The sequence below is a fragment of the Oreochromis niloticus genome, linkage group LG6, assembly GCF_001858045.2.
Source record: "Oreochromis niloticus isolate F11D_XX linkage group LG6, O_niloticus_UMD_NMBU, whole genome shotgun sequence".
Classification (NCBI taxonomy): domain Eukaryota; kingdom Metazoa; phylum Chordata; class Actinopteri; order Cichliformes; family Cichlidae; genus Oreochromis; species Oreochromis niloticus.
In genome coordinates, this window is record NC_031971.2 from 28,035,325 (window position 1) to 28,063,247 (window position 27,923).

The window sequence follows — 27,923 nt, forward strand, 5'->3', positions numbered from 1 at the left end:
TAAATCGGTGAAAGACTGGGCAGCAGCGTGCTTCCCATGCCAACGCGTTAAGATCCATAGGCACACACAGGCGCCCCTCGAATCCTTCCGCGTTCCAGGGAGGCGTTTTGATCATGTACATGTGGATCTGGTTGGTCCCCTGCCGCAGTCACAAGGTTTCACGCACCTTTTGACTGTGGTGGACCGCACAACCCGCTGGCCTGAGGCAGTGCCTCTGGCGTCCACTACAGCAGCAGTAGTGGCCAGGGCATTTTTGTCAACGTGGGTTTCGCGTTTCGGTCCCCCCGCCGACATCACCTCAGACAGGGGCCCCCAGTTCGTTTCCGAGCTTTAGTCTGCCATGGCTGACGGCCTAGGCGTCAAGGTCCACCGAACCACTGCGTACCACCCGCAGGCCAACGGGATGTGCGAGCGTTTCCACCGGTCGCTTAAGGCCGCGTTCCGTGCTTCTCTCACAGATGGCAACTGGGTTGACCGCCTTCCATGGGTTTTACGGTGGTTTCGCTGTGCGGTTAAAGAAGACCTCAGGGTTTCCCCGGCTGAACTTGTCCTCGGTCAGCCCCTCCGGGTCCCCGGGGAATTCTTGCCCGAGAGCCCACCCCCGTGCTTCGCTCCCTCTGTGCTGTCTCTCCGTCCCCCGAGAGACTCGTTTTCTCTTCCTGGCCCAGTGCACCATTGTCTGCCCAACACCTTTGTTCCAAGGTCGTTGGACTCTTCGCAGTTTGTTTTCGTCAGGCATGACACTCATAGGCCTCCACTGCGTCCACTGTATGACGGCCCCTTTAGGGTTATTCAACCGGGCCGGAAGCATTTCCTTTTGGACTTTGGGGGTCGTCAGGAGACTGTTTCTATTGACAGACTTAAGCCAGCACATGTGCTGCAGGATGATCAGTTGGTGCCGGCTCAGGCCCCCCGCCGTGGCCGCCCGCCTTCCACTGGACTGGACAACCCTGCTTCTTCCTCTGGGAGCATCCCCCACCTGGCGGGGCCCGAGCTATCTTCAGCTTCTCCTGGCCGCCCATGCCAGCCTGGTCCTCAGGCTCATTTCCCCTCAGCCAGCTCTCCACCTCCCCGGTTCAGCCGTTCTGGACGTTTGCTTAAAGCAAGGGTTCTGGACTAGGGGATGACCCTACTGGGTGTTCGGGGGGGGGCATGTGTGGTGGACCACTGGGGGGCTCCACTCACACCCAGTTCTCAGGAAGTGTTGTTGCTATGTTTTGGAGGGAAAAGTGTTCAGTTGTGTGGTGAGGAGGAATAAACGAGGAGTGTTAATCGAGAGCTCTCGTGTCGTCTGTGTTTACCTCCACAATGTAAAGAATCACAACAATGCCAACAATAATCTCTTGAGCTGAAGCTTCTCCAGCTTTGCTCAACATATTCCAGAAAAAAAAACCTGAGCGCCATGAACATGCGGACTGATCTGTGCGAGGGAGGAGGAAGGTAGTGACATGGCATTTCAAACCATATAGTTTTATCCTTCCGCACTGAGAAGTAAAATTTCCAGCTTAGTTTTTCTAATTTAAGACAACTCAAATAAACTGAGTTGATCAGCTTTTTGAATGAAAAGTACTAGTAACTTAAACTGAGTTCAAAAAAACAGTTGATAAAAACTCAGTCTACTTAATATTGTAATTTAAACACAATATTGTGGTGGACCACTGGAGGGCTCCACTCACACCCAGTTCTCAGGAAGTGTTGTTGCTTTGTTTTGGAGGGAAAAGTATTCAGTTGTGTGGTGATGAGTAATAAACGAGGAGTGTGAATCGAGAGCTCTCGTGTCGTCTGTGTTTACCTCCACAATATTAGATTTTACAGTGTTAAAAGAATAATAGATAATTTTCAAATTTTCTTTAACAAAATATATCTTTACCTAAATGTGAATGGATTTTGCCAAAATTTCATTGTACATGTCCACATAAAGCTATTCTTTTCTTTTCTTTAAGTGCAACCAAAACTGGGCTGTTTACAGTTACTGTCATGGTCCAGGGTCTGTGATGCAGCGTTTTGAGTTTTGGGAATGTTTAGGAGTTTTCTAGTTTGTTATCCTTATATTATAGTTCTATTTTTTTTATTTTTTGTCTTTCAGGCCTTTGTTATTATTTTATTAAGTTTGTGTTCTAGGTTTTGTTTCTTATAGTCATGATATTCTGCTATGCTCCTTATTTGTACTTTCTTCTGGTCTTGGTTTTATTATCTTGGCTTTTGGTTACTGTTATCATGCCTCCCCTGTGTTCCATGTCACATGTTTAGTCTGTCTTGTTCATGTTTTTCAATCCAGTCCCCATGTAAAGCCCGTGTGTCTTAGTTTGTTTGTCATTGTGTGTGACTTCCTGCTTTACTTTGACAGTCTCTTGTCCTGTGTGCTTCTTGTTCTTGCTTCTGCCATCTCGTCAGTTAGATCACATTCAGCCGTGTTCCCCAGGTGCTGCCTCTCTGCCCTGATTTTCTTTTGTGTATATATTAGCTGTGTCCGAATTCAGGGGAAGGATGCTCCGAAGGACATATTTGGAGACAATGACGTCACAGCGATGCGACGAAGGCTGTCCGAATTCAAAGAGTCCTTCAAATGTGGCGACAAATGCATCTTACTTTTCCCCAAATTTGAAGGATGGCTGTGTCCAAATTCAAGGGAAAGGATGCTTCAAATGCCATATTTGGAGGCAATGATGTCACAGCGAAGCGACGAAGGCTGTCTGAATTTAAAGAGTACTCAAAATGTGGCGACAAATGCATCCTGCTTTTCCCCAAATTTTAAGGATGGGTCCTATGTATCATTCATGTCCTACCATATCCTAGAGCTGGGCGATATAAGATTTTTTCATATCACAATATGTTTTGTTCATTTCAGGCGATAACGATATATATCACGATATAAGCCAAATAACTACATTTGTAAGATTTAAATGTGCCGTTGCTCACAAGTAAAATGTGAAATAATTAGCAGGTTGTTTTAATTTAAATATTTATTTCCCATAATAAGTTCAACAGGGTAGATGTACTTAAGGAACATGAGGCTTCAGTTTCAGATAAATAAAGGCAAATATTGCAAACTACACAAAACGCAGCCGCTAAAGCGTTTAAGTTTCAAAATAAAACAAACAAAACAGACTGCTAAATTGTCAATTCCACTTAGAAACAAAATTTTAATTCTAAAAATAAATCTTAGTTTGTTTTACAGAAGAACAGACAAAATTGACTAATTTCTGTCAATATCAAATAAACTGAGAACTAAAAGGAAATTCTCAATCTCTCCTTGTTGTATAGCTTAGCTTTTCAAACAGTTTTAACAGTTACTTTAGTCTGACAAAAGCCGAATGACGAATTAGCGCTTTCAGTCAGAGATTGAGCATGCACCGCTTTATTGTCTTTCCAGACTTGCTTTCGGCACAATTTACAGTGCGCGCTACTCTGTTTTTTGTCAGACTTGAAATAGCCGAAATACCTTCACACTACGGAACTTCTATGGCCCTTCTGTTCGACAAGCTCTCCAGCATTGGAACCATCATCGTTTTTTTCTTTGGTAACCTTCGGGTTGATTTTTCTCTAGTCGGCACACTCACTTCCTTCATTACCTGGGCAGCCCGGCTGGCTGCTTCCCAAACAAATACACATGTGCGCCTTGACACTTGTGCTGCACGTAACAAGTCACATGACATGACGCTGTGGCTGTGATTGGTTCGGCTCTGCGCTACTTAATTTGGATTGGCTGTTCTTTTTTTTTTTTAAGAGGACAAGAGAGATGAGGTCTATCGCAATAGTTTAATTTTTCTATCGAGAAAAAGTTATTTCGCAATACATATCGTTATCGTTCTATCGCCCAGCTCTACCATATCCCAGGATTCATTGCGGGCCATACAGGAGATTTTTTTTCAGATAACGATGGTGGTCGAAGCGGGAGAGGAAAACACTTTCAAATGTAAGTATATGAAAATCTGGTTGTACAAAAGTTAAATTGTTATAGTGGTTGTGTTGTTAAGCTATGGGCATCTGCATAGACATGTTTTTTTGTTTTGTTTTGTTTTTTAATTTAAATAATCCTAAACTAGCTTGTATGGTGGGTCCCGCAGTTTGTCATGTATTGCTGCTTACTGTAGAAATGTTTAGCTTATTTTAGAGTTTAGACATGTAGGAATGTTTAGTTTGTTTTAGAGTTTAGAAATGTGTTAAGATAGAATGTAGAATTATGGTAGAGACACTGACACTGCCCTGGATATAAATAAAGGCCTGACTGTGTCATGAACTTAGGAGTAGATCTTAGGAGACCCTCCCCAGTTGAACTGTGAAAGTAAGACAAAGAGGAGTTAATGCTGAGTGGAAATTCCCCAGAGGATACCTGTGTGGGGGTCTCAATATTTGTAACTTGATAACTGTGGTCTGGAGGGGAGATGGTATTTATGGCCCCTAGGAAGAGACACATACCCACAGTGTTTTAACTGATATACTCTCACACCTATATGCACACTCACTCACGTGCACGCACATACCAGGTATGCACACACAGTCACTCACGAGCACTCACATAGACACGCGGGTACGCGCACACACAGGCACTCACATGCTCGTGCATACACACAGAGACATACAGAGTTTCCAGCACACCATGGGGGATTTATGATGGGGTCGCCTCTATAAAGCTGGTTGTGACTAACAAAGGGGTGAAGATTGTTACAGAGGGACACCGGCCTCGTCTTCCCTTCTAGAAGTGCATGCTTAAATGAAGATGAATAAAGATGAATAAAGTTTTTGTAAAAATGACTACTGGGTCCGGTGCATCTCTGGAGGCCCGAGGAATAAAAAAGAACCGGGGTAAAACTGATTTCCCAACATTACATACAGCTAATTTTGTTTTTTTCAAATTAATCATTATGGTGATATGTTGTGGGAACAAAGACCAAACATCTAATTTTATTAAAATGGGGAGAAAATGATCACCTCTTCACTGGGGCGAAGAATTGGGCCACTGTGGCATGGAGGTACAAGAATATATCAATTTACACATGATATTCATATGAGTATGGTTTTATTAACCCTCATGCTGTACAGCAGTGGTCCCCAACCTTTTTTCCGCCACAGACAGGTTTATGTCAGACACGAACCGGCCTTTAAGGTGTCGCAGAAAAATACAACAAAATAAAATGATATGACCAAGACAACAACTGTGGTATTTTGAAATTATATTAATAAATGCAAATTAACTGTGTCATTGTGTAACTTTATTAGCAGCGTCCTCCTGAAAATGCGCCAACATTGAAAGTAACATCTTCCTCTCTGCCCCTTAATGCGCCCTGGTCGCTATGGTAGCGTGTAAATATTTCTTTCAAAATAAGACACACAACTACAACACGGGAAAAGACCCAGGGAACGATACCCTGAAAACCATAAATTTCACACCAGAGCCTCAACTCTCGCGGCCCGGTACCAAACAACTCCGGGACCACTGCTGTACAGAACCTGTGATGTCCAGACGGTATCCCTCTTGTGTTCTGCTGTGAAAACTGTTGGATTTAGGGATTAACATAGTTGCCATGGTTTCCTTTCTGCTCTTATTTGTTGTGTGTGATCAGGACAATACTAAAGAAGATGGGCCTGCTGGTGAAAGTCACCCCCTTGCAGGCCAGAAGACATGGGATAACTTTAAAAAACTACAAAGTACGTATGTGTGTTATCAAGACAATAATTCTTAAGAACAGAGTTAATAAATGTGCAATTACCAAGAGTTGTTGTGTTGTTTTTATTTGTCCACTGTCATTTTTTATTACCTCTGCCTTTAGGATTGCAAGTATCGAGGCTCAGGAGAGGGAGTGAGTGGGAAGCCCACTGCTGCTACTTGGCCCTGGTTTGCCCTCATGCAAGGGCGTAGATTTGGCATGGACAGAAGGGACATGTCCCCACCAATAATTTGATTTCTTCGAGTAAAGAAAAACAAACCCGATGGAAAGAAAAGAACGAGCTGTCAACGTCTCATTCACCCAGCGGAGCAGAAAGAGTTAAATTACGTTCTCTACTGGAGTCCTACCTCATGTGACAAATGTGGCCAATGTGATTGGCTGTGCCCTTCAGGGAGCTCTGTTTAGTTTTAGCAGCGGCAAGCCTGTGCTGCGAGGAGGAGAGGAGGATGGCAGCAAAAAGGAAGAACCTGGATATAAGAAAGTATTTTTCAAATAAACCTGTAAGTCACTTAAAGTCAAGTTCCCTCATACAATGTGTCCGTCATAATACCGTTACAGGCTATGCTAGGCTTTGGCCCACATCAGTCTAAAATTGTATGTAACCATAAATAACGTGTTTTGGAAACTAACTGCACAGCCGGAAGCACTATTAGTTATCTCAGTCTCAGAGTAGCATTTCTAATTTTGATTGAAACTGTCAGAGAAAATGGCAGCCTCGAGCAAGCCAGGATATTAGTTTACAGAGGCTGTACCATGTCCACCAGGAGAGACTGGACTGTATAGATGTAAAACAAATATGCCAGCAGTTTGTCTCAGTTAACGAGAGGAGAAGGCATGTGTTTGGCTCCTTCACATAGTGGACATTGAGTTGTGTGGGACACCAGTAATCCATGTCTGTTGCTGTAACAGTAGTTCATGTTTAAAATAAAAAATCCCAGCTCACTGAGTTGATCGGGGCAATAGTGTGCCTAAAATGTTGCATACTTTTGCTGAGAGATGTTTTACTTTGTGGTAATCTTAGATGAGTAGTTTTATGGACAAAAACCACCAGGTCATTCAGTGTTCCCTTAGTGCTAATGTATCAGAGATGTTGGTGTACTATAATTGAAGTAATGGTGTTAAGTCCTTAAAGTCATATTCTTTTATTGTCATGACTCTATTTTTATTTTTGTGTGATACCTGATTTATATGGAATATGGCTGAAGTAAACTAAATTCTAAAATACTTAAGTAATTTAACATTATATAATTCACATACAAAACTATGAATTGTAATTTTAAATGGTTTAAAAGCATGTAGAATAGCATATGTAGGCAAGTATATTTCTCCTTTTTTATCAAGAAGCAAAGACAAACAGGAAAAAAAGAGAAACAGGGCAGGGTTTGGTGGTTGAATCATCCGTCCCCACCAATGCCAAAACCAAATCTACGCCCTTGCCCTCATGGATGAGGTGATAGGACAGATGCCTTCCATTAGGCCTCCTGTCCAAATTTCCTCTCCCTGAGGACACTCCAGGGCCAAGCGCAGCAGTGGGTGAGCCATCCACAACAGGGAGGAACAGGAGACGAGACAGGGCTGATGAGCTGCTAGACCTCATCAGAGAGGACATGAGGCAGCAAAGAGAGGCTGAGGAGAGGACAGCGCAGGAGAGCAGGGAGAGGATGGACAAACTGTTTTCACTTCTTGAAAGATTAGTTCCAAAATGAGTTATGCATTAAGACATTTATTTATTTGAATATATTTGTTACGTTGTTATATGTGTTGCATTAGTTTAAAGGTTTTATGTTATTAATAAATTGATTAAAACAAATAGTAATTGTCACTGAACTCAATTTGATTTACAGGCATTGTTAACATGTATGAACATAACGCTAACTTTGAACAATAATACATGGATATTTATTTGATAGCAATAACGTAAATAACAACCATTAAACAAGAATATTTCAAATAAACCAACAATATGTAGAGATGAAAAAACAATATTTACAGTTGTTCACACAGGGTTAACCTGAGTGACCTGTTCCTGGACGGTTTCTTTAACAACTGTAATAGATTACAGGAAGTCTCTGGCAGTATTGCTGAATCTGCCCGAGCAAGATCAGAAATTGATGGGCTGCTGCAACTGAGACCTGCAGTTTGTCTTTTATGGTCAGCGAGTGGGGAATCACACAGGGTGGACTGCAAAGAGCTTTAGGATGCTTCCTCCCACTGTCCACTGCATCGTCCATCCACAGGGTTTGCAGGGCTGGCTCAATCAACGACTGCCACACCACTAAGATGTTTTCAGAAATATGCAAGCAGGAGATGGTGGATGCTATATTACTACTAGTATAATACTTGTAACTCTGTTGCAGACAACAGTTTGATAAAGTGCTATGTAAAAAAAGAAACCAAAAGATTAGATTCTATAAGTATCAAAGACATTTAGTTTATATATTTTATATAATACAGTACATGTGTACGAATGACCGGTGTTGTGCCAAAAAATGATCGTCTGCTAAAAACTGATTTCCGGTTTTTGCCCAAAACTGATTGCTCATATTTAAACTGCTATAAATAACTTGTTGGTCTATAATACGTAAAACATATGTCAAATGTATCCCTCATTAATGATATCAAGTCATCTTGAGCCACAAGCGACATTCCTGTAACAAGGTAGAAGCTACAATCAGTTTTTGGCACTGACTTTTATATATCCTTTATTTATCCAGTTCAAAAAATATCTTGTTGACATTAGAAATTTATTTTTTAAGAGTAATCTGGTCAAGAGGACAGCAGACAGTGCAACAAATATATCAACTGTACCTACATTATAACCAGAGTTATAATGAAAAACAGGTAATTTTTAAATTATACATATATATATATATATATATATATATATATATATATATATATATATATATATAACCCCTTAGTAAACCATGTTCACCGAAGTCTATTTACCAACATACATATTACACACGGAAACATTGGCAATCAGTTTTTTGGCAGGCGAACACTTTTTGGCACACCGGCAATAATTCAATTAACCATGTAATTAGCTAAGTAATTCCTAAGTGCGTGTAGATTAAAGGAAATTATTTTACCTGGATATGATTGTCTCTGATGGGCCTAAGGTACAAAACATGCGGGCGACGACAATAAGGTTTTTCTAGCTACTCGAGAATTAAAAATGTACAAGAAAACGGAGCAACATTTCTGGGTCCATTTTAAAGTTTTCGCGCTGTGATGCTAGCAACAGGGAAAACACGGAAGTAAGGGCGGACTTGAACGAAGGGTAGAAGGCTGTCCACAGCCCACCTGTTATGTTGTATACTCATTGTTTGTTCAATAAAGTTTCTATTAAAAAAAAAAAAAAATGTCCACAGCCGCTCACTTCCTGACTATCCAACGTCGAAGGTCACTACCTACCCACGTCAGGGAGGTAGGTAGTGTCCTTCGGAGCACCCTTCCCCTGAATTCGGACAAAGCAATTGTCTGTCTCCCTCTGTTGTATCCATCCATGTAGCCGTGTGCTCAGATTGTCTGTGTTTCCTGAGGTGAGTAGTTCCCGGTTTAAACCTATTCCAGTTTTCTTGTATCTTCTGTTTTTGGGAGAGCTCAGCAATAAACTTGTTTTTGGATTTAATGTGACCCGTGGTAGGTACCTATTACAATAGGACAGAGCCTTAGGCACACAGTCAGTTAAAATGGTTTTAATGTTAATACAAAATAAAAGTAAACATGTAACAGCAGCACCTACAAACAAATAAAAACGTTACTTTATTAAATCCGGTAAAAACGATAAATATTGTATGATTGCCCGTGAGACTGCGGGGAACCTGTTAAAAACAAATCAACATATAACACACGTTAAAAGAGACGGCAACACACACAGAACCCCAAATGGGCAAAACACTATGTTGGGTTTAGGTCAACCCTGCTGGTAAACAGAAGCTGTTACTGAAAGCAACCACACAGACTGTCCAAGCAACTCCAACTGATTCCTTCACCGAAGCCCTTTTTATTGTCAGCAAGTAATCATTCATGAATATGCAATTACAAATACACATGACATTCTTAAGCAGGCATATCTGAACAACATCAGTGTCTGTATTCTGTGTGTGTGTGTGTGTGTGTGTGTGTGTGTGTGTGTGTGTGTGTGTGTGCGCGCGCGGGCGGGCGCGTTTCCAGCCATACTATACATAGACATACAATCTTTCAATGAACTTAAACTGTGTGTATGAGGTATGCAGAAAAGCAGAAGCAAGCGTCTTGCTAAACTATAAAAATAGGAACTTGCAATACGTCATATCTCAAATGCACATTTAAAGGTGTGAACTCTTTAAAGAAAACAGAACAGTCTGGTTTCTAAAGCTATAATGGAAATTATAACGTCGAGGCTACTTCCTCTCATCTCATGGTACACAAGTGCACACAGAATCTTATCAGACCTAATAAGGATATGATTTTTATCAGCATACAAATGATTATATATTTCTAAGCATAAATGATTATTTCTAAGCACAAAAAGGCGAATCTTCAGTGCCGTCTTCACTCAGGCTCACCGCAGTGCATACAAAAAGCGGCAAGAAAAAAAAGGGTTGGCTTTCCACACAGCGCCCTCACTGTCTGCAACAGTATATATTTATATAGATTTTTTTAAAGAAGGTAAACCACTCTAAAAGGCAATCAGTATCTGCGGTGCCTACTGATACAGAAAAAATAAAACAAATAAACTGAACAAAATCAACAGCCTCAGCCGTCACAATAAGCTTTCAGCCCTTGGCTGTCGAATTACACCAGTTTAAAAACAAATTAAAATACACTGATGTATTGGGTCCTCGGCCCGCAGCCAGAAATCCACTTGGCAAAGCAGCAGCTAGGTACTCTGTAAATGAACGCAGGAGATGACTTACACTGGACAGTAAAACGCAGCAGGAGTATCCCTCCAACTTGGCTTCAACTGTATTGTTTATGTTACCGTGCCAGATCCGCGGCCCCGAACCGTAGTAAGGAAACCTCTGGCAGTTACTTGAAGGTTTCATGACTGGCTCGTAGCCGGCAACTAGCTTACTGTACAGGTCAACTCCGCTAGTAAAAAGATCGAAGGAGGCGTAGGAAAACTGCTTCACCGAACTTTATTTCTTCTCCAAGGCACGAACACCGTGTACAGTGAGCTGAAACAATTTACTCACAGCCGACACAACTCTGGCTGCCGAGGGAGTTATTACATTCCTTTTACTAATTTTCTTTCCGTCTCTTCTGTTGCTAACCGTTACTTTTCCCTTCTCCTCTCTCTCTTCACTCACTCACACACAGGGCAGTCCCGCTACACCCATCCCGAATACATTTCCCATCAGGCTTCACCCTTAAAGGGCCATGCCTGTAACATTTAGTTACCTGTCCACAAGTTGGCGTCACACACTAATAAATATTGGTCAGTGGCATCGGAGTCCACTACACGTTTCTCTGCCGGAGTAAGGCAATGTTTCCCACCTACAAGGGTGCAAATAACTTTAAATCTCTGCCAAACAGCCAGAACTCAAGTGGTACATTTTCTATGACCTACCGTTCCCTACCGTTCCAACAGAAGGCTAGGGGGCCCGCGTCAAGCTTTCATAAAAGAAGTTAAAAGTGCCAACTCACCTGGCTTGGACCAAGCACTCACAGCTTCAGGTTTGCTCCAGAGAATACCTAACTGTCTACACCTGAGCTTATAAAAGGGACAAACCCAGCTCCGCCTACCAGGGGCAGTTCCCAGACTCAGGTCTCACTTAACTTTGTGCTTTTGGAGTCCTGTGTTGGGTCCTAATCTGCCTGCCACACAGCAGATTGCAACAGTTACAGCTGTCTCATGCTGCCACAAAAGGCCATTAGTTTTCAAATATAATGTCTGACTGCTCTGACTTTTTGTTCATCAATTATTATTTTTTTTATGAATAAATAATTTCTTGAAAAAGTCTTTTATTTTGACAAAAAACATACAAAGCAATTAAATAATACAACATGTGGTTATGTTTGTTTAATACTCTTCAGTAAAATATAAACTTAACAGCCATACACAGCATTACACCAAACAGTCATATATATGTTTTACAACCAGAAACAAATGGATTATGATGCATTAAGCAAGACTGGTGAAAAGGTGGAATCGGATACTAATAACAGACCAGAGGAATCGGAGGCCTGGCTGTATGTTAGCTTGACTGGGTTCAAAGGTCAGTACTCAGGCACACACTTAATCTTCTTGGGTCCTCAACACAGTAAGTGCTTGCAAAACGAGTGAGTTAATCCCAAAACAACTTCCAAGTGTGCCTCGCCAGGAGAGCAGAAAGGTACTGAGGAGGACCCATCCCTGAAACGAAGAAGCAAAGTAAACAACACAAACCTACAGGGGACAAAGCGAAAGAGGGAGAGACAGAAACGCCAGGTCAGCATAGAGCAGGGGTGTCAAGCATACGCAAACAGGGTTTTTTGTTTGTTTTTTTAAAAAAGTTTTATCCAGCCCGCGAGATAATCTTGTAAAGTTTAAACTTGGGAATAGATTTTCCTCGATGTGGCCCCTGAGCTAAAATGAGTTTGAAACCACTTGCATAGAGGAACCAGGGACCATGACAAAAACTGACTCAAATAACAAACCATAACTTAAGACAGAACTACAGCAAAGCAGGAAGCTGTGTGCTTAAAACTGCGGATGCTGTCAAAAACTGAAGAAAGGAAGATAAGGAGGTTATAAATTAGTTCTGCATTTTCTCATTATATGCCTTTGTCATACCACAGCAAAATAAGTGTGTTCTTAAACACGAATCTGACATGGATTGTGAAAGTGGAGCTGATAATTCAACCAGAAGTAAGTAATTCAATTTATTTATTTATTTATTTAAGATTTTCATTTGTATATTCTGTATCTATATATGTGTATATATGTATATATGTTGTATTTATGCTTATATCCTTACTCTCATTCCCCTTATTGTATCAGTAACATGCAACGTCTTTCGGTGCTTTGCTACTGGAAACTGAATTTCCCTCCACCCGAGGGATTAATAAAGTTTCATCTAATCTAATCCATCTCTCTCTCTTCATGCTGTCTGTCCATGTCATATGTTTTATTCTACCTCTGAGAATGAGTTTGCATTGAAAAGCCCACCTTGGTAGATATTCTTGGAATCAGGTGGAGAATTTTAGTTTTTAAGAAAACCAAACGATTAGGGAATAAACTGCATTCAAAGTTTATTTTTTCAACCACTAATACTATTAAAATTATTTGATAATTTTATGTAATAGTTATAAAATATTTAATAGTTTCTTCTTTTAAAGAACTCAGTATCAGGGCTTTCTTCTTCTACATTCAGCTAAAACTGAGGTTATAGTACTCTGCCCACTTTTTTTCCCCAGTGGCCCTAATCCTCTTCCATACCAACCAGATACTCACTTCCTGAAAAGCTTTCAGTTGATCCTAAATGCTGCAGCAAGAGTACTGACAGGGACTAGAAAGAGAAAGCATATTTCTCATATATTGGCTTCCCTTCACTGGCTCCCTGTTTAATCCAGAATCTAATTCAAAATCCTTCTCCTCACATACAAGGTCTTAAATACTCAGATAATAATAAAAGTGCCATATGGCCCCATTAGAGCACTTCACTCTCAGACTGCAGGCTTACTTGTTGTTCCTAGAATATTTAAAAGTAGAATGTGATGCAGAGCCTTCAGTTTTCAGGTCCCTCTTCAGTGGAACCAGCTTCCAGTTTGGATTCAGGAGACAGACACTATCTCTACTTTTAAGATTAGTCTTAAAACTTTCCTTTTTGATAAAGCATATAGTTAGGGCTGGATTACTGGGCACCAGGTATGCTCAGGGAAATGTTAAATACAATCCAGGTGTTGGTCGAACAGATGTGTCGTACACTTGCTTTTCAACAAGCCCTACCGCAGTCAATATTTCATCTTTAAATATCCATTTCTGAGAGGCTGTTTTTAACCTGTGATCTGTGAAATCTTTATGGTTTAGCACACCAGCTAATGCTCTTTTATCAGTCTGCTAATACACATCTGGTAAGAGATACAGATGCATAAAAAGTCACGCCAAACGATTCCTGAACAGTTCTTACGCTACCACTGTAACCACACTGAACTCAAAAACCACTAAACCCACGACTGTTTTTTTTTACGTATACGATATTTATTATGTAAAATGTTTATCATTTCTACTTCCTCTTTATTTACCGATCCATACATTTTTTTTTATTGTCCTGTTGGTGTTTATATTATTATTATTATGCATGAGTCCATATCCTGACAGTGCACCATAATTTTTGTTGTACATTCTTGTATAATGACAATAAATGTAATTATCTTATCTGTTTGATTCCTGCACACAGAAAGAAAACTCTGCAGACTGGTTGTTTTGAGCTTTGCACTTCTGTGTATTCTTCAAGCTACACTCAACATTTCACTGCGACTGGCTTTTTGTGAGTCAATTTACATTTTCTCTGTAATGTGACCATAAATTCACCATCTGAATAATATAAGAACAGAAATGACAGAGAATTACTGTTACAATTTGAACAACTGCAATTAATTTAACTTGAATCAGGTTCATTCATGTGGCACTCTGGTGGTGTAGTTACTTAAGGAAATGTTTGCTCTTACAGACAGTTCTGATACAACAACAACACCAGATTGTGAGGCCATTATTAAAAACTTGACTAAACAACAAGACATGAGAATGAATGAATTGGGTGAGTGTAACGCTAAACATTATTGTCATTATTAACATTGCTGTTTGTTATTTTCTTGAGCATAATTCTGAAGGTTCAGTCTTACTGTCCTTTGCAGCTCGGTATAGCCTACAAGGATGGTTATACTTCAACCACAGTTTATATTACGTTTCATCTACTAAAAACACCTGGAATGACAGCAGAGAGGACTGTCTGCAGAGAGGGGCAGACCTGGTGATTATCAACAGCAGAGAGGAACAGGTACAGTATATAGGACGAAAATCTGTTTCTGAGACACAAAGACAAAAGTGTCAAACTGAGATGTATTTTATGTTATTGTTTATTTCTTTTTCTGTGAATAAGAACTTCATAAGAGAGTTTAAAAAACGGACATGGATTGGACTGACTGACGCCGAAAAAGAACAGACATGGAAATGGGTGGATGGGACTACACTTACCATCAGGTTTCACACTTTCTTTGTTACATGACTCTTTAATAAATTATTGTTGGTAACTTGCATTTTAAGATAAAGTGTAGGTGTAAATTCTTGTCCTCGTGTGTAGTTGTTTGTTCAGTATACCATGACTTCAGTGTCAGTATAAAATGGTTAGTCTTTTTTTCTGTTTTTTGTGTTCAGCTTCTGGGACACCGGCGAGCCTAACAGTTATGAAGGAATTGATGAAGATTGTGGAGAAATCTTTTTCTATACAAGAGAAAACTCCTGGAATGATCAACCGTGTGACAGTAAAAATGTCTGGATTTGTGAAAAAAAAATGTAGAGATAATTAAACCACCGGAAAATAATAAGATGTAAAATCATGACAAATAAATGTATTCATATAATATCACCATTCATTTCAGGTAGTCAGCTGATTTTAAGTGAAAGCAGAGAGGCAGAAGAAAAGACAACCAACATAATACTTTGTTTATAAAGTTGGTGTGCAGGCTGTTGTCTGTATGTCATACATAGAAAAATATTTAAATACTGTTCAAATTATGTGATTATCTTCATTTTTATACATATAAAATAAACCTCTGTCCCAGTGTGTTCTGCCATAAGTGGTACAAAAACTTTTCCTACATGTGTTGTTAGCACTGATCTACTTTGAGCAAACATAATCATGTGTGTTTGCAAATAATATCAAAAATATTTTGTTCATTACATTATAACAGCAAAGACTGTTTCTCAGATTATGTGTGACAACATGAGCCTGGTTTGACTTACTGGAAAACAAGTAAATGACTTCAATATTTTGGAAACTAAATGAGGAAAACATGCAATTACCCATGTGGAAGTTACCATTTGTTTAAGGGTGCCAGAAAAAACACAAATAATTTGTAGATAGAATGATGTGAGGTTGCCTGTCTGTTCTGACTTGTATTTAGTGTCATTTTGTTATGAATAAACTGCATATACTTCATTAAGAGGTCTGGAATTGCTTTTTCTTATTTAAAAAAAAAAACATTGCCATTTTACATGCAAAATGTTTAATGATCTACAGAATTATGTAAACAGAATACACAACATGACAACAGGTAATCATGTACAGGTACTCAGACTTCCCACAGCCAAAAGGCATGCATTTGGTTACGTTAATTAGGTTAAATGGTGATTCTAAATCTGCCATAAGTGTACAAGCGAGTGTATTCTTACTACGGGTCCCAAGCCTGTATGAATAGATAAAGGGTATCTGGTATAAAGTCACTGCTCACTCCTAAGTTGAGTTGCAGTAGTAAAGTCAGAAAAGGAAGAAAAAGTAGGATATCTACTATCCAGATTTTGTCCCCGTGTAAAGCACTTCATGTCAGCCCAACTATGGTCAGTATCTAGACTTGTACAAACTTTGCTTCTGTTTTTGATCATTATCCTCCTATAAATAATGGTGCAAGCCACTTTTGTGGTATACAGTACAGAGTTTAATTTTTCACTTATAAGTACACGTTGACATAAGTTGACATCTGTACTGTTTGTGTCACACCATCACTTCTAAAACTGGTTGTTCTTTATCCTAAAGTTAGTCTTAGGGTGTATGTTTGTCATGTCAAGTTTCAGATCTCAACATCACTGATGCTGAAATCTGCAACTTGACCATTACTTGCACCATTAATTAAACACTGAATTGTACAAAAGTGTTCAAAAAGGGATAACTGTAATCATAAGTCAAATAAACTGCCACTGTGACATCCTGTTGAGTGTAGCATTGTTGGCAACAGTAGGAAGAAAAAACTCCCTTTTAACAATAAGAAACCTCCAACAGTACCAGGCTCAGGGAGGGGAAGCAGTCTGCCCCCACCAGTTGGGGTGAGGGGAGAAAAACAGAACAAAAAACTTCCTCTGAAAGAGAGCCAGAGATTAATATTAACTACAGAGAAGTGTACAAACACATAGTGGGTTGGAAAAGTGACTAAAGAAGAAACACTAAATGCATCATGGGAATTCCCCAGCAGCCTACGCCTATTGCAGCATAACGAAGGGAGGATTCAGGGTCATCTGGTCCAGCCCTAACTATATGCTTTAGCATAAAGAAAACTTTAAAGCCTTATCTTAAAAGTAGAGATAGTGTCTGTCTCCTGAATCCAAACTGGAAGCTGGTTCCACAGAAGAGGGGCCTGAAAATCAAAGGCTCTGCCTCCCATTCTACTTTGAAAAACTCTAAGAACAACAAGTAAGCCTGAAGTCTGACAGTGAAGTGCTCTAATAGGGTGATATGTTACTATAAGGTCATTAAGATGAGATGAGCCCTGATTATAAAAGACCTTGTACATGAGGAGCAGGATTTTGAATTTGATTCTGGATTTAACAGGGAGCCAATGAAGGGAAGCCAATACAGGAGAAATATGCTCTCTCTTTCTAGTCCCTGTCAGGACTCTTGCTGCAGCATTTTGGATCAAATGAAGCACTTTTCAGGAAGTTTGTAGGACATCCTAATAAAGATGAATTACAGTAGTCGAACATAGAAGAAGTAAATGCATGAACCAGTTTTTCAGCGTCACTCTGAGACGGGATGTTTTTAATTTTAGAGATATTGCGCAAATGGAAAAAAGAGCCCTACGTATTTGTTAAATGACTCCAAAATTCCTCACAGTGTTAATGGGAAAAACAAACATAGGTTTAAATATAAAGATTGTTTTTAATACTTGGATGAATAAACTTTGCAGCCATGACTAAATGAAGTCTAAAAGTCAACGACCTCACCAAATGTTTTTTCCTCCATTAGACCTTTACTGCAGCCACCTTCAAATGCTGCTTGTTTGTGGCTCTTTCTGCGTTCACTTTTGTAATTAATAATGGAATACCATGCACTGTTGGGTTGACTTGGCCATTAGGGAATATCTCATTTCTTTGTTTTGAAAAACTCTTGAGGTTCTTCTACAATATCCATTTGTACTGTGAAGTGCTGTCCGATCAGTGTTGCAACATTTGGCTGAATGTGAGCAGAGAGACCTGTTCATTTCCCAATTTATTCTACTGCTTCTTTCAGCACTTACATCATCAATAAATTCTAGTGGCCTCATTTGGCTGGCAGCCACACATACCCACGCCATAATGCTGTCTCCACTGTGTTTGACAGATAATGTGGTATACTCTGGAGCAGGAGCTTTTTCCTTCCTCTGTAATTTTCTCTTTGCAGGACTGGTACAAAATAACCTTGATTTTATCCATGCAAAGATTTTTTTTACAGAATTTTGCAGACTCCTTTATATGTTTTCTTGCAGAGTCTAATCTGATATTTCTGTTTGACAAGAAAATTACAGTCAAAAGTTATGAATACAAATGCAACACTTTAATAAATTCTATATATTATGTCTGCTTATTTGTTGTGAAATAAAAAGGAAGAAGGCATCGCCTGGCCATGAAACTGTCCCATTAATTTTAAGCCTCAGAAAATGGGGGACTATGTACAAAAATTGCTCTAATTCTTAATCAGTTAACACAATTTTTTTGTAAAACCCCTTTAATTTAAGATGAAAGTCTGCACTTCTATCAAATATCAAATGAAGAGGCAAAACTACAATAATAGTGTCTTTGTCCCAAACATTATGGACACACAATCAATACAGGACAATTACTTTTACTGAAGCTACTGAAAACAAAGTGATGCCAGAGTAAATGATTAAAAAGGTTTTAATAATAAAGTAATTGTATTTGCAAAACAAAATGCGAACTTTCAATATAACCTTAACAACAATAATAATCAATTTTTTTATTCAGGTGATATTACATAATACATAACCAAACCAGTGTTGTGTTTTTTTTTATTTTCATTACTATTATTATTATTTATCTTGTTCCCGGTCAGTCGTGTCTCCTGTCTCTGTGCTCCGTGCTCCCTTTGTTCACTGTCAAGTCTGCGTCTCTGTGTTATTCTTTCTGTTTTACTTTGACGGTCCCTTGTCTTATGCCAGTGTGTCTAGTTTTGCTTCCCCCTTGTCTTGTTATGTTTGATTACTCCCAGCTGTTCTCTCCTCCTGTGTCCCATTCCCTCGTTATCCCTCAGTTTATTTTAGCCCTGTGTTTCTCTCTGTCAGTGTGACGTTGTCCCCTCTCCATGCTGTGTGTTTCTCCTTCCGTGCTCCCTGAGATCTCCGTCCCTGGTTTCCCAGTGTTTTTGTTATTAGTTCCCAATTTCTGGTTTTGTTTTTGCAAGTTTTTATTTTGTAAAATGATGCTACTGCAATAAAGCAGCCTCTTTAAGTTTATTCCTCCGCTGAGTGTTTTTGCGTTTGGTCCCACATCCTGCCTGCCACACAGCCGTACCATGACAGTCATCTAAATCAAGACTGGAACTGCAGTCAAGTGTTAAAGGTGTTGCAGAGATAAAACAGAAAACTGTTGAATATGATCAGTTTGAAAGTGTAATGTGTTACATGGAAAGGAAGAAAAGATTTCTTCTTTAAAAGCTGAAGCAATCAAAATTGGGCTCCACTCTCCCCTCACTCATAAACAACAACCCAAAATGCTTGAACATCTTGAAGCAGCAGCAGGATGCAACTGGAGTCAGAAGCAAAGGCTCTGACATTGATTAGAGATATCTCTTTACAAATGTAATGTGAGTGTTAGTTTTTGACATGGTAGGTCAAACAGGGCGAGGCCAAAATTATTTATTGTTCCAAAGATGTGTTTGTTATTTTTTATATACATAAAATTTACTTCTGTGTCAGGGTGTTTTGCCATAAGTGCTACAAAGATTGTTTGTACATGTGTTATTTAAAACTATGTTTCTTACTGCCATTGTTTGTATGGACAACATATAGGCATATAGGGAATGATTTAAGGGATTCTAAATATCACATTATTTTTGGACCTCTGACTCTGCATCCAAATATCATGTCACCTTTGACCTCTTATTTCACTGTTACATTTTACATCAGCCTTTCTTTCAAGTTGAGCAAAAATATTTCATATCTTTAAATAAATTATTCTGAAGAGAAAGATAATGAGAAACATAGCTATTTAGAAATATACTGCACTATATTATTATATAATAAGCTCAGGTTATTCATGTCTGGTAATTTAAAAATAGCTAACTTTATTGAGCTAAAATGTTTCAAGAAGGCAAATAACAAAAGCCTGCGGTTTGTACTTGTTTTTACTGCACACAAAACTTCTTATAGAACTTCATTTCTTTTTTTAAAAGTACTACACAAAAAACAACTAATGGATAAAATAATATATAATCAATATCTACAAAAAAAAAAAGCAAATGATGCTCTGAGAGTTTTGCGTTCTCTAAGTGCTATTTGTTTGCCTGACTGCTCTGACTACTGGAAGTGGGTGGACGGGACTTTACTGAACAGAAGATCCATAAATTCTCTTTTTAATAATCACTAATAATGTGGCAGTATTGACCAATCATGACCAGTCATAAAACTGTTCCACAAAGTAGCCACATTTTGCAGAAGTAATGTTGGTCATGTTGTATGAAATGCACTCACAAGTCATATTATTGTTTGTCATGGTAAGTAATTGCTCAACCTTCAGCTAATTGTATTCTGTGACTGAATGTTTCGTTATATGTTGCAGCATCTGCAGGTATACGCCTTAGATCTTGTAATGTTCAGAGACTTGAGGTTAGTGTATGTGTATCACTGACGTTATTTAATCATTATTTGATTTATTTTGTGGTTACTGTTTTACTGATGCAGGTTGAATTTCAAGCTACAGCTAATTTGACGACCTCGTTCCTGTTTGTTTATAAGTTGTTAATATGCATCTCTGATTTCATGTTAAAAGCTGATTCTTTAGTTTCAGATGGCACAACGGGGAGCAAAACAGTTATAATGGCCAAGATGAAGACTGTGGAGAAATGAAGATCGTTAAAGATGAAAACAAATGGAATGACAGAGCGAGCAAAAGTAAAAAACTTTTGGATCTGTGAAAAGATTGTGGATCTGTAACTGGCTGTTGCACTAGTATTTTAAGCCACAGGGAAAACGGCTTATCATTATGCATGCAAGTTCAAACACATATGGACATAAACCTTTTGGTACTCATGAACATTAAAATTAAATGCAAGAGATTAAAGAAATTTTCAGACCATAGAAATTGCATATAAACATAAGGATAAAGGCTATAAAGTGTATTTATGCACAACTAATAACAGGAACTAGAAAGTGCATTTTCTGATGAAACTGCAGTGTGAATGCTTGAATCTGAAAGTATGCACTGAAATGAATTAATTGCTGAATTTTAAGTTAAAAATGTTGAATGATATGAAAAATACAGAAATTTTCACCTGAAAACAAAAATGCAGAACTGCTAAAAGCTGACATCCACACAGAATTTGGAAAATAGCTGAAAATGTTTTAATTGTAAATGAGAAAAACCTAAGTAATGAGAAAAGAAAATTCAGAGTCAGAAAACATCTGAATGAATATTAAAAGTTCATATTCTTTGAATCACTGAATGACTAAAATGTGATCCCTCCACTTGGATCCACACAGTTGTAAAGATTTAAATCTCTGAGCTTTTAAAGACACGCTGTTGGATAGAGAAAAACAATAGCTATGATTTGAGGGTAAAATGATGGCTGTAGAGCAAACACTGTGGACACAGCAGCAGTTGAAAGAGAAGTGTTTAAGATGAATCTTGGCACAGTGAGAGACAGAGCTCGTTAAGCAGGCAGGTGTGAGCCTGGTTGCTATAGTGACTGCACCCAACAGCTCCATACACACGCACACAGACATGCACCTCACTTTTACTGCTTAAAATGAACAGAAAAGTCAGCCCCAAACAAATCGTTCCCAAACGAAAAGTACAAGTCGTATTGACAAAATTCTTTCACCGTGAGCGGCAGCAATGTCTAGTCTCCTGAATTCTCAGTTTTCATGCCTGTGGAGTTTATTATATGGACGTGGTGACAGTGGAAAGACACCATGCTCTTCTGATTTTCAAACGAACCTTCTGAGCCATTTTAACATTAGAGTCTATGGAAGAGTTGGAGGGAGGAGGCTGTGCATTGGTGACATTTATGAAAGAACCGTAACATCTAGTACAATAGTAAACACATTGGATGAAAGAGGACAGCGATGGCTACGTTTTTAGGGTAAAATCATACCTGTAGAGCAAACGCCGCGTACACAGCAGCAGTTTTAAAAAAGATTTTAAGATTAATTTTTTTGCTCCTCTCACTCTAGCAGTTGAGCTGTCTCACTCTAGCCCCAACATTCCGTCCCATACACACCCATTATAAACTCTGAAACGGCTGAAAAAACATCATGAAACTTAAACTGGAACTGAAGAAAGAGTATAATAGATATTGAAAAGATAAATACAAGTTGAATAGTTGAATGTCTTGTCTTCGTTTTAAAGTTTGAATGGTGGATCTATGTCAACGTATGTGGAAGTAGTAAGAGTTTAAAAATGAGTAAGTTGAATGAGGATTTGAAGGGTCTCCCCATTGAAATACATGGGAAATTTTTGTTGAAAAAAGTTGAATAAAATTAAAAATATAAATGTTAAAAATGAGAAAAATAGAAGCAGTCATGTCCTAAAGAAGAGGAATCTAACGGTCTTTGAATGGTTTTTCTAAGTTGAACGGTTTTGAAGGAGTAGGACTTCAAAAAACGTACGGAAGATGATATAAAAATAATAATAAAGATTACAACAACAATACTGTGAATGCTTTTACAAGCATTCACACTAAATATGTTGCGTTGCCATGTTTCAGTAGAGGTTTTTGATACGGGCGACACGGGCGGTTGCCCAGGGCGGCAACGTGGTGGGGGACGGCATCACGGGCATCGGCAAAAAAAAAAAAAAAAAAAAAAAAAAATTGCTCGTACTCATGCTGTCCCGACATCAGCCAGCACATATTGGGGAATGGCATAGGCACCGATCGGTTTTCTATCGCCCATTTGCTGGGAGTAAGGCCACCCTCCGTTTGCGAGGTGCGCCTGCTGTTTGCGGCACAGGGAGGAGACGGCGGTGCGGTGGGGGACCGCACCGGCTGGAGCGGCATCTAATAACCAACTCGCAAAATAAAACAAAATTAAAACAAACCAACAAACACCAAAACACCAGACATTATGATACAGACTTATAGTTTCTATACATGAAATGTGAGCGTGAGAGCCCTCGGTGCACCTGCTCGCTGCTGAAGTCAAAGTAAACTTTATTGTCATCTCCGCTACATACAGTCCAGTATATAGAGAGACGAGACGACGAGGCTCCAGTTACAGCAGTGCAAGTAAACAAACAATAAATATAAGAAGAGTAAGAAAATAAATATACACTTTAGGACTCGGGGTAAAGGGATCAGTAACAATTTAAAATTTATAATTTACAGTTTGATGATTTAAAGTCTCACACACAATCTGTCGAAAGGGGAGGGGGGGCGGCTGCTTCCAAATAGAGCACATTTCATTCATAATGATGTCAATCCAAGCCCATTATGTATTCATGATTTGAATCCTGGGTTGTGCAAAATCCCAGAAATACACCTTAGACAAAGCGAATCTGTGAACTAAGGTGTAGGTCTATTAGGATATGTTGTGGTGATCCTCGCGTTGAAGGATGGGTGTTCATACTGGAGTGCAAAATTAAAACCAATGGAAGATGGACAAGAAAAGTTCAAAGCCATCAGGTCCTCACTTTAGAAAAAATAGAAAAGAAGAGGAGGAGAAACGAGTAAAAGATACAGGTAAGCAGATGTGTGATTGGATAATGGCAGGTCATCCTGAAACAATCAGAATCAGAATACTTTATTAATCCCTAAGGAAATAATGTGGGTTACAGTTGCTCCAAAAAGAAATGGTAAAAATAGTAACAGTAACAGACTAAACTCCAAACAATACATTATGTTACAGATTTTAATATTAATTAGTCATTGTCAATTGTTGATTTGTCCTGTTCTCATTGTATGACGAATTATGCTGGCTGTTTGGTAGCCGTTTGCATACTATGCATACTCTCTCTCTCTTCATATGTGTCTGTGTGTGTTCCTCTGGTGAAATTCAGTATGGTTCCAACAACAGTTTTATGTTATTGTACAATCCTTAATATGTTTTATGTGTGAGTGTGAGTGTGTGTGTGGGGGGGGGGGCGCCAGAGGGAGTGTTAGACCAGGGCGCCAAACAGGCTAGGACCGCTACTGCCATGTTTCATGTTTTTGTGAACATCTCTCTTAATGCAGCTTCACAGCAACCAACAAGGGTTAGCAGCACTTTGAAATTTCTTTTACAGAGAAGGACAAATCAGGGACTTTGCTGTGTATTAATAAATTACTGCAACAGTGAAAACGGCTCAAGTGTGTGAACAAGAAAACTTCTGACTTTGTAAAAGTAACATGGTCATATTAAGATGCATTTACAAGTTTTAGCTAAAAAGACATGTTGTATATAGTCAGCAAATATCCAACTGAACTTTATTTCTCTGTAAGACAGTATTAGTGTACTACTACATACTAAATAATAACAATTGTAACTATATTTTGTTGCCAAGACAATAATGTGGCAGGCAGAGTACTTTGATGTGTTACTCATTAAGTAAACTTCTTGCTGTGGTTAGCACTGTCACCTCAGTTAAATTTGGCAAAGTCATTCTGAATCAGCCATTTTTACTAATAAATTGTATATCACATGAAAGGACTGGATTTCAGTTTTCTTATAAAGAACTTTATATTATATAGCACAAACTTTTCATTCCTTTAGATCAGATTTATTGATGATTTGTTTAAAAAAAATAAATATGCTGAAAAATTTTTTATAGGTGGTTATGTTGTTTAAACGTTTTCCTTTTGTTTTAATAATCCTGGTCATGCAGTTAAAGTATCATGGTGGAACTCAGCAACCTTTGTATGGAAGTGTGATTGGATGCTTTTATGTGTATGTCATATGTTATATATGGATATGAACTCTGTGCAGGTCTGTACACCTTATAGACTATAGACTATAGACAACTATAACAACTGGGCACTACTATTCAAATGCACTTAAATAACTGGTCATTAGTTAGTGAGAGCACTTCTATAAAAACAGAGGTTTTGCCTCTACACCCACAACTGCAGTTTGGCCCACAACAACAACCTCATCATCAAGTTTGCTGATGACACCTGGGCACCCCCCTAAAATATAAGATGTTTTTACTCAGGTTTTAACATTCCAGCTTTTTAGTACAAAGTTCACATGATGTCCAGTTGTGCCCATAAGTAACTGTCCACAGAAATCACTGCAAGGTACAAAGGGAGTAGTTGAGTACTGAAGTAAACTATCTCAGCATGCTGCAGTCTCATATTTAAAAGTAGATATATATGAATGTTTTTATCTTAGTAGAAATTGGAAACTGAGTTGATCTGATAAGGGAGAAGGGCTAGATGTAGTCTGTGTGCAGGAAGCTGTGCGCTTAAACCTGCAGATGTTGTCAAAAACGGAAGAAAGAAAGATAGATAAAGAAGTTATTGATTAGTTCTGCATTTTCTCACTATATGCCTTTGCCATACCACAGCAAAATAAGTTTGTTCTTAAATACGAATCTGACATGGATTGTGAAAATGGAGCTGATACTTCGACCAGTAGTAAGTAATTCAATTTATTTATAAGATTTTCATGCTGTCTGTCCATGTCATATATTTTATTCTAGCTCTGAGTATGAGTTTGCATTGAAAACCCCACTTTGGTAGATATTCTTGGAATCAGGTGGAGGATTTTTTTTTTTCTAAACAAACGATTAGGAATAAACTGCATTCAAAGTTTATTTTTTCAACCACTAACACTATTAAAATTATTTGATAATTTTATTTAATAATGATAAAATATTGAATAGTTTCTTCTTTTAAAGAACTCGGTATCAGGGCTTTCTTCTTCTAAATTCAGCTAAAACTGGGGGCTGCTTCCCTCCATTTGCCTAATATCACTAAAATTAGAAACATCTGGTCTCAGAGTGACACTGAAAAACTAGTTCATGCAATTACTACTTCGAGGCTGGACTACTGTAATTCATTATTATCAGCATGTCCTAAAAACTTCCTGAAAAGCTTTCAGTTGATCCAAAATGCTGCAGCAAGAGTCCTGACAGGGACTAGAAAGAGAGAGCATATTTCTCATATATTGGCTTCCCTTCATCGGCTCCCTGTTTATTCCAGAATCTAATTCAAAATCCTTCTCCTCACATACAAGGTCTTAAATAATCACATAATAATAAATAGTGCCTTATGGCCTCAGTAGAGCACTTCACTCTCGCTCTGCAGGCCTACTTGTTGTTCCTAGAATATTTAAAAGCAGAATGTGAGGCAGAGCCTTCAGTTTTCAGGCCCCTCTTCAGTGGAACCAGCTTCCAGTTTGGATTCAGGAGACAGACACTATCTCTACTTTTAAGATTAGGCTTAAAACTTTCCTTTTTGATAAAGCATATAGTTAGGGCTGGATTATTGGGCACCAGGTATGCTCAGGTAAATGTTAAATACAGTCCAGGTGTTTTCAGCGGCCCCTACTGACAAACCAGGAAATAAACAGAGTCAATATTTCAGCCCACTGGTATCCTCCCTACGAGCCCCAGCTGTCAGCGTCCTTATTGATTTCCCCACCCTGCCCCCTGTGTTTCAGATTAACTGGTGTCACAGATTAACTGGTGTTGTTCAAATAGATGTGTCGTAGACTTGAATTTCGGGAGCCGCTACTGACAAACCAGGAAATGAATGCAGTCAATATTTCATCTTTAAATATACATTTCTGAGAGGCTGTTTTTAACCTGTGATCTGTGCAATCTTTATGGTTTAGCACACCAGCTAATGCTCTTTTATCAGTCTGCTAATACACATCTGGTAAGAGATACAGATGCATAAAAAGTCACGCCAAACAATTCCTGAACAGTTTTTACCCTATAACTGTAACCACACTGAACTCGAAAACCACTAAACCCAAGACTGTTTTTTAATGTATACAATATTTATTATGTAACATGTTTATCATTTCTACTTCCTCTTTATTTACCCCTCCATACATTTTTTTATTCTCCTGTTGGTGTTTATATTAGTATTATTATGCATGAGTCGATATCCTGACAGTGCACCATAATTTTTGTTGTACATTCTTATATAATGACAATAAATGTAATTATCTTATCTGTTTGATTCCTGCACACAGAAAGAAAACTCTGCAGACTGGTTGTTTTGAGCTTTGCACTTCTGTGTATTCTTCAAGCTACACTCAACATTTCACTGCGACTGGCTTTTTGTGAGTCAATTTACATTTTCTCTGTAATGTGACCATAAATTCACCATCTGAATAATATAAGAACAGAAATGACAGAGAATTACTGTTACAATTTGAACAACTGCAATTAATTTAACTTGAATCAGGTTCATTCATGTGGCACTCTGGTGGTGTAGTTACTTAAGGAAATGTTTATTTGCTCTTACAGACAGTTCTGATACAACAACAACAACAACAACACCAGATTGTGAGGCCATTATTAAAAACTTGACTAGAGAACAAGACATTAAAATGAATGAATTAGGTGAGTGTAACGCTAAACATTATTATCATTATTATCATTGCTGTTTGTTATTTTCTTGAGCAAATTTTGAAGGTTCAGTTTTACTGTCCTTTGCAGCTCGCTATATCCAACAAGGATGGTTATACTTCAACCACAGTTTATATTACGTTTCATCTACTACAAACACCTGGAATGACAGCAGAGAGGACTGTCTGCAGAGAGGGGCAGACCTGGTGATTATCAACAGCAGAGAGGAACAGGTACAGTATATAGGAGGAAAATCTGTTTCTGAGACACAAAGACAAAAGTGTCAAACTGAGATGTATTTAATGTTATTGTTTATTTCTTTTTCTGTGAATAAGAACTTCATAAGAGAGTTTAAAAAACGGACATGGATTGGACTGACTGACTGACGCAGAAGAAGAACAGACATGGAAATGGGTGGATGGGACTACACTTACCATCAGGTTTCACACTTTCTTTGTTACATGACTCTTTAATAAATTATTGTTGGTAACTTGCATTTTAAGATAAAGTGTAGGTGTAAATTCTTGTCCTCATGTGTAGTTGTTTGTTCAGTATACCATGACTTCAGTGTCAGTATAAAATGG

General features: G+C 38.6%; 2 protein-coding genes across 3 annotated transcripts; both read left to right on the plus strand.

The window, feature by feature from the left end:
- The first annotated feature begins 9,155 nt into the window (after positions 1 to 9,155).
- LOC102078907 (CD209 antigen-like protein E) lies at positions 9,156 to 27,774 on the plus strand. The gene is made up of 6 exons (XM_025907845.1): positions 9,156 to 9,214; positions 25,324 to 25,393; positions 26,961 to 27,050; positions 27,238 to 27,333; positions 27,430 to 27,572; positions 27,675 to 27,774. Exons 2-6 carry the CDS (start codon positions 25,357 to 25,359, stop codon positions 27,723 to 27,725), a joined length of 417 nt encoding a protein of 138 aa, XP_025763630.1. The 5' UTR covers positions 9,156 to 9,214; positions 25,324 to 25,356; the 3' UTR covers positions 27,726 to 27,774.
- LOC102081480 (CD209 antigen-like protein A) lies at positions 12,307 to 15,784 on the plus strand. 2 transcript variants are annotated; one of them, XM_019359701.2, is made up of 6 exons: positions 12,307 to 12,507; positions 14,039 to 14,128; positions 14,312 to 14,398; positions 14,496 to 14,638; positions 14,741 to 14,841; positions 15,016 to 15,784. In XM_019359701.2, the coding sequence occupies exons 1-6, from the start codon at positions 12,471 to 12,473 to the stop codon at positions 15,155 to 15,157; spliced, it is 600 nt and encodes a 199-aa protein (XP_019215246.1). In that variant the 5' UTR covers positions 12,307 to 12,470; the 3' UTR covers positions 15,158 to 15,784. The 2 variants fall into 2 exon arrangements, with proteins under 2 accessions (XP_019215246.1, XP_019215247.1); XM_019359702.2 differs by having other exon boundaries at positions 15,240 to 15,784.
- Positions 27,775 to 27,923: the final 149 nt, after the last annotated feature.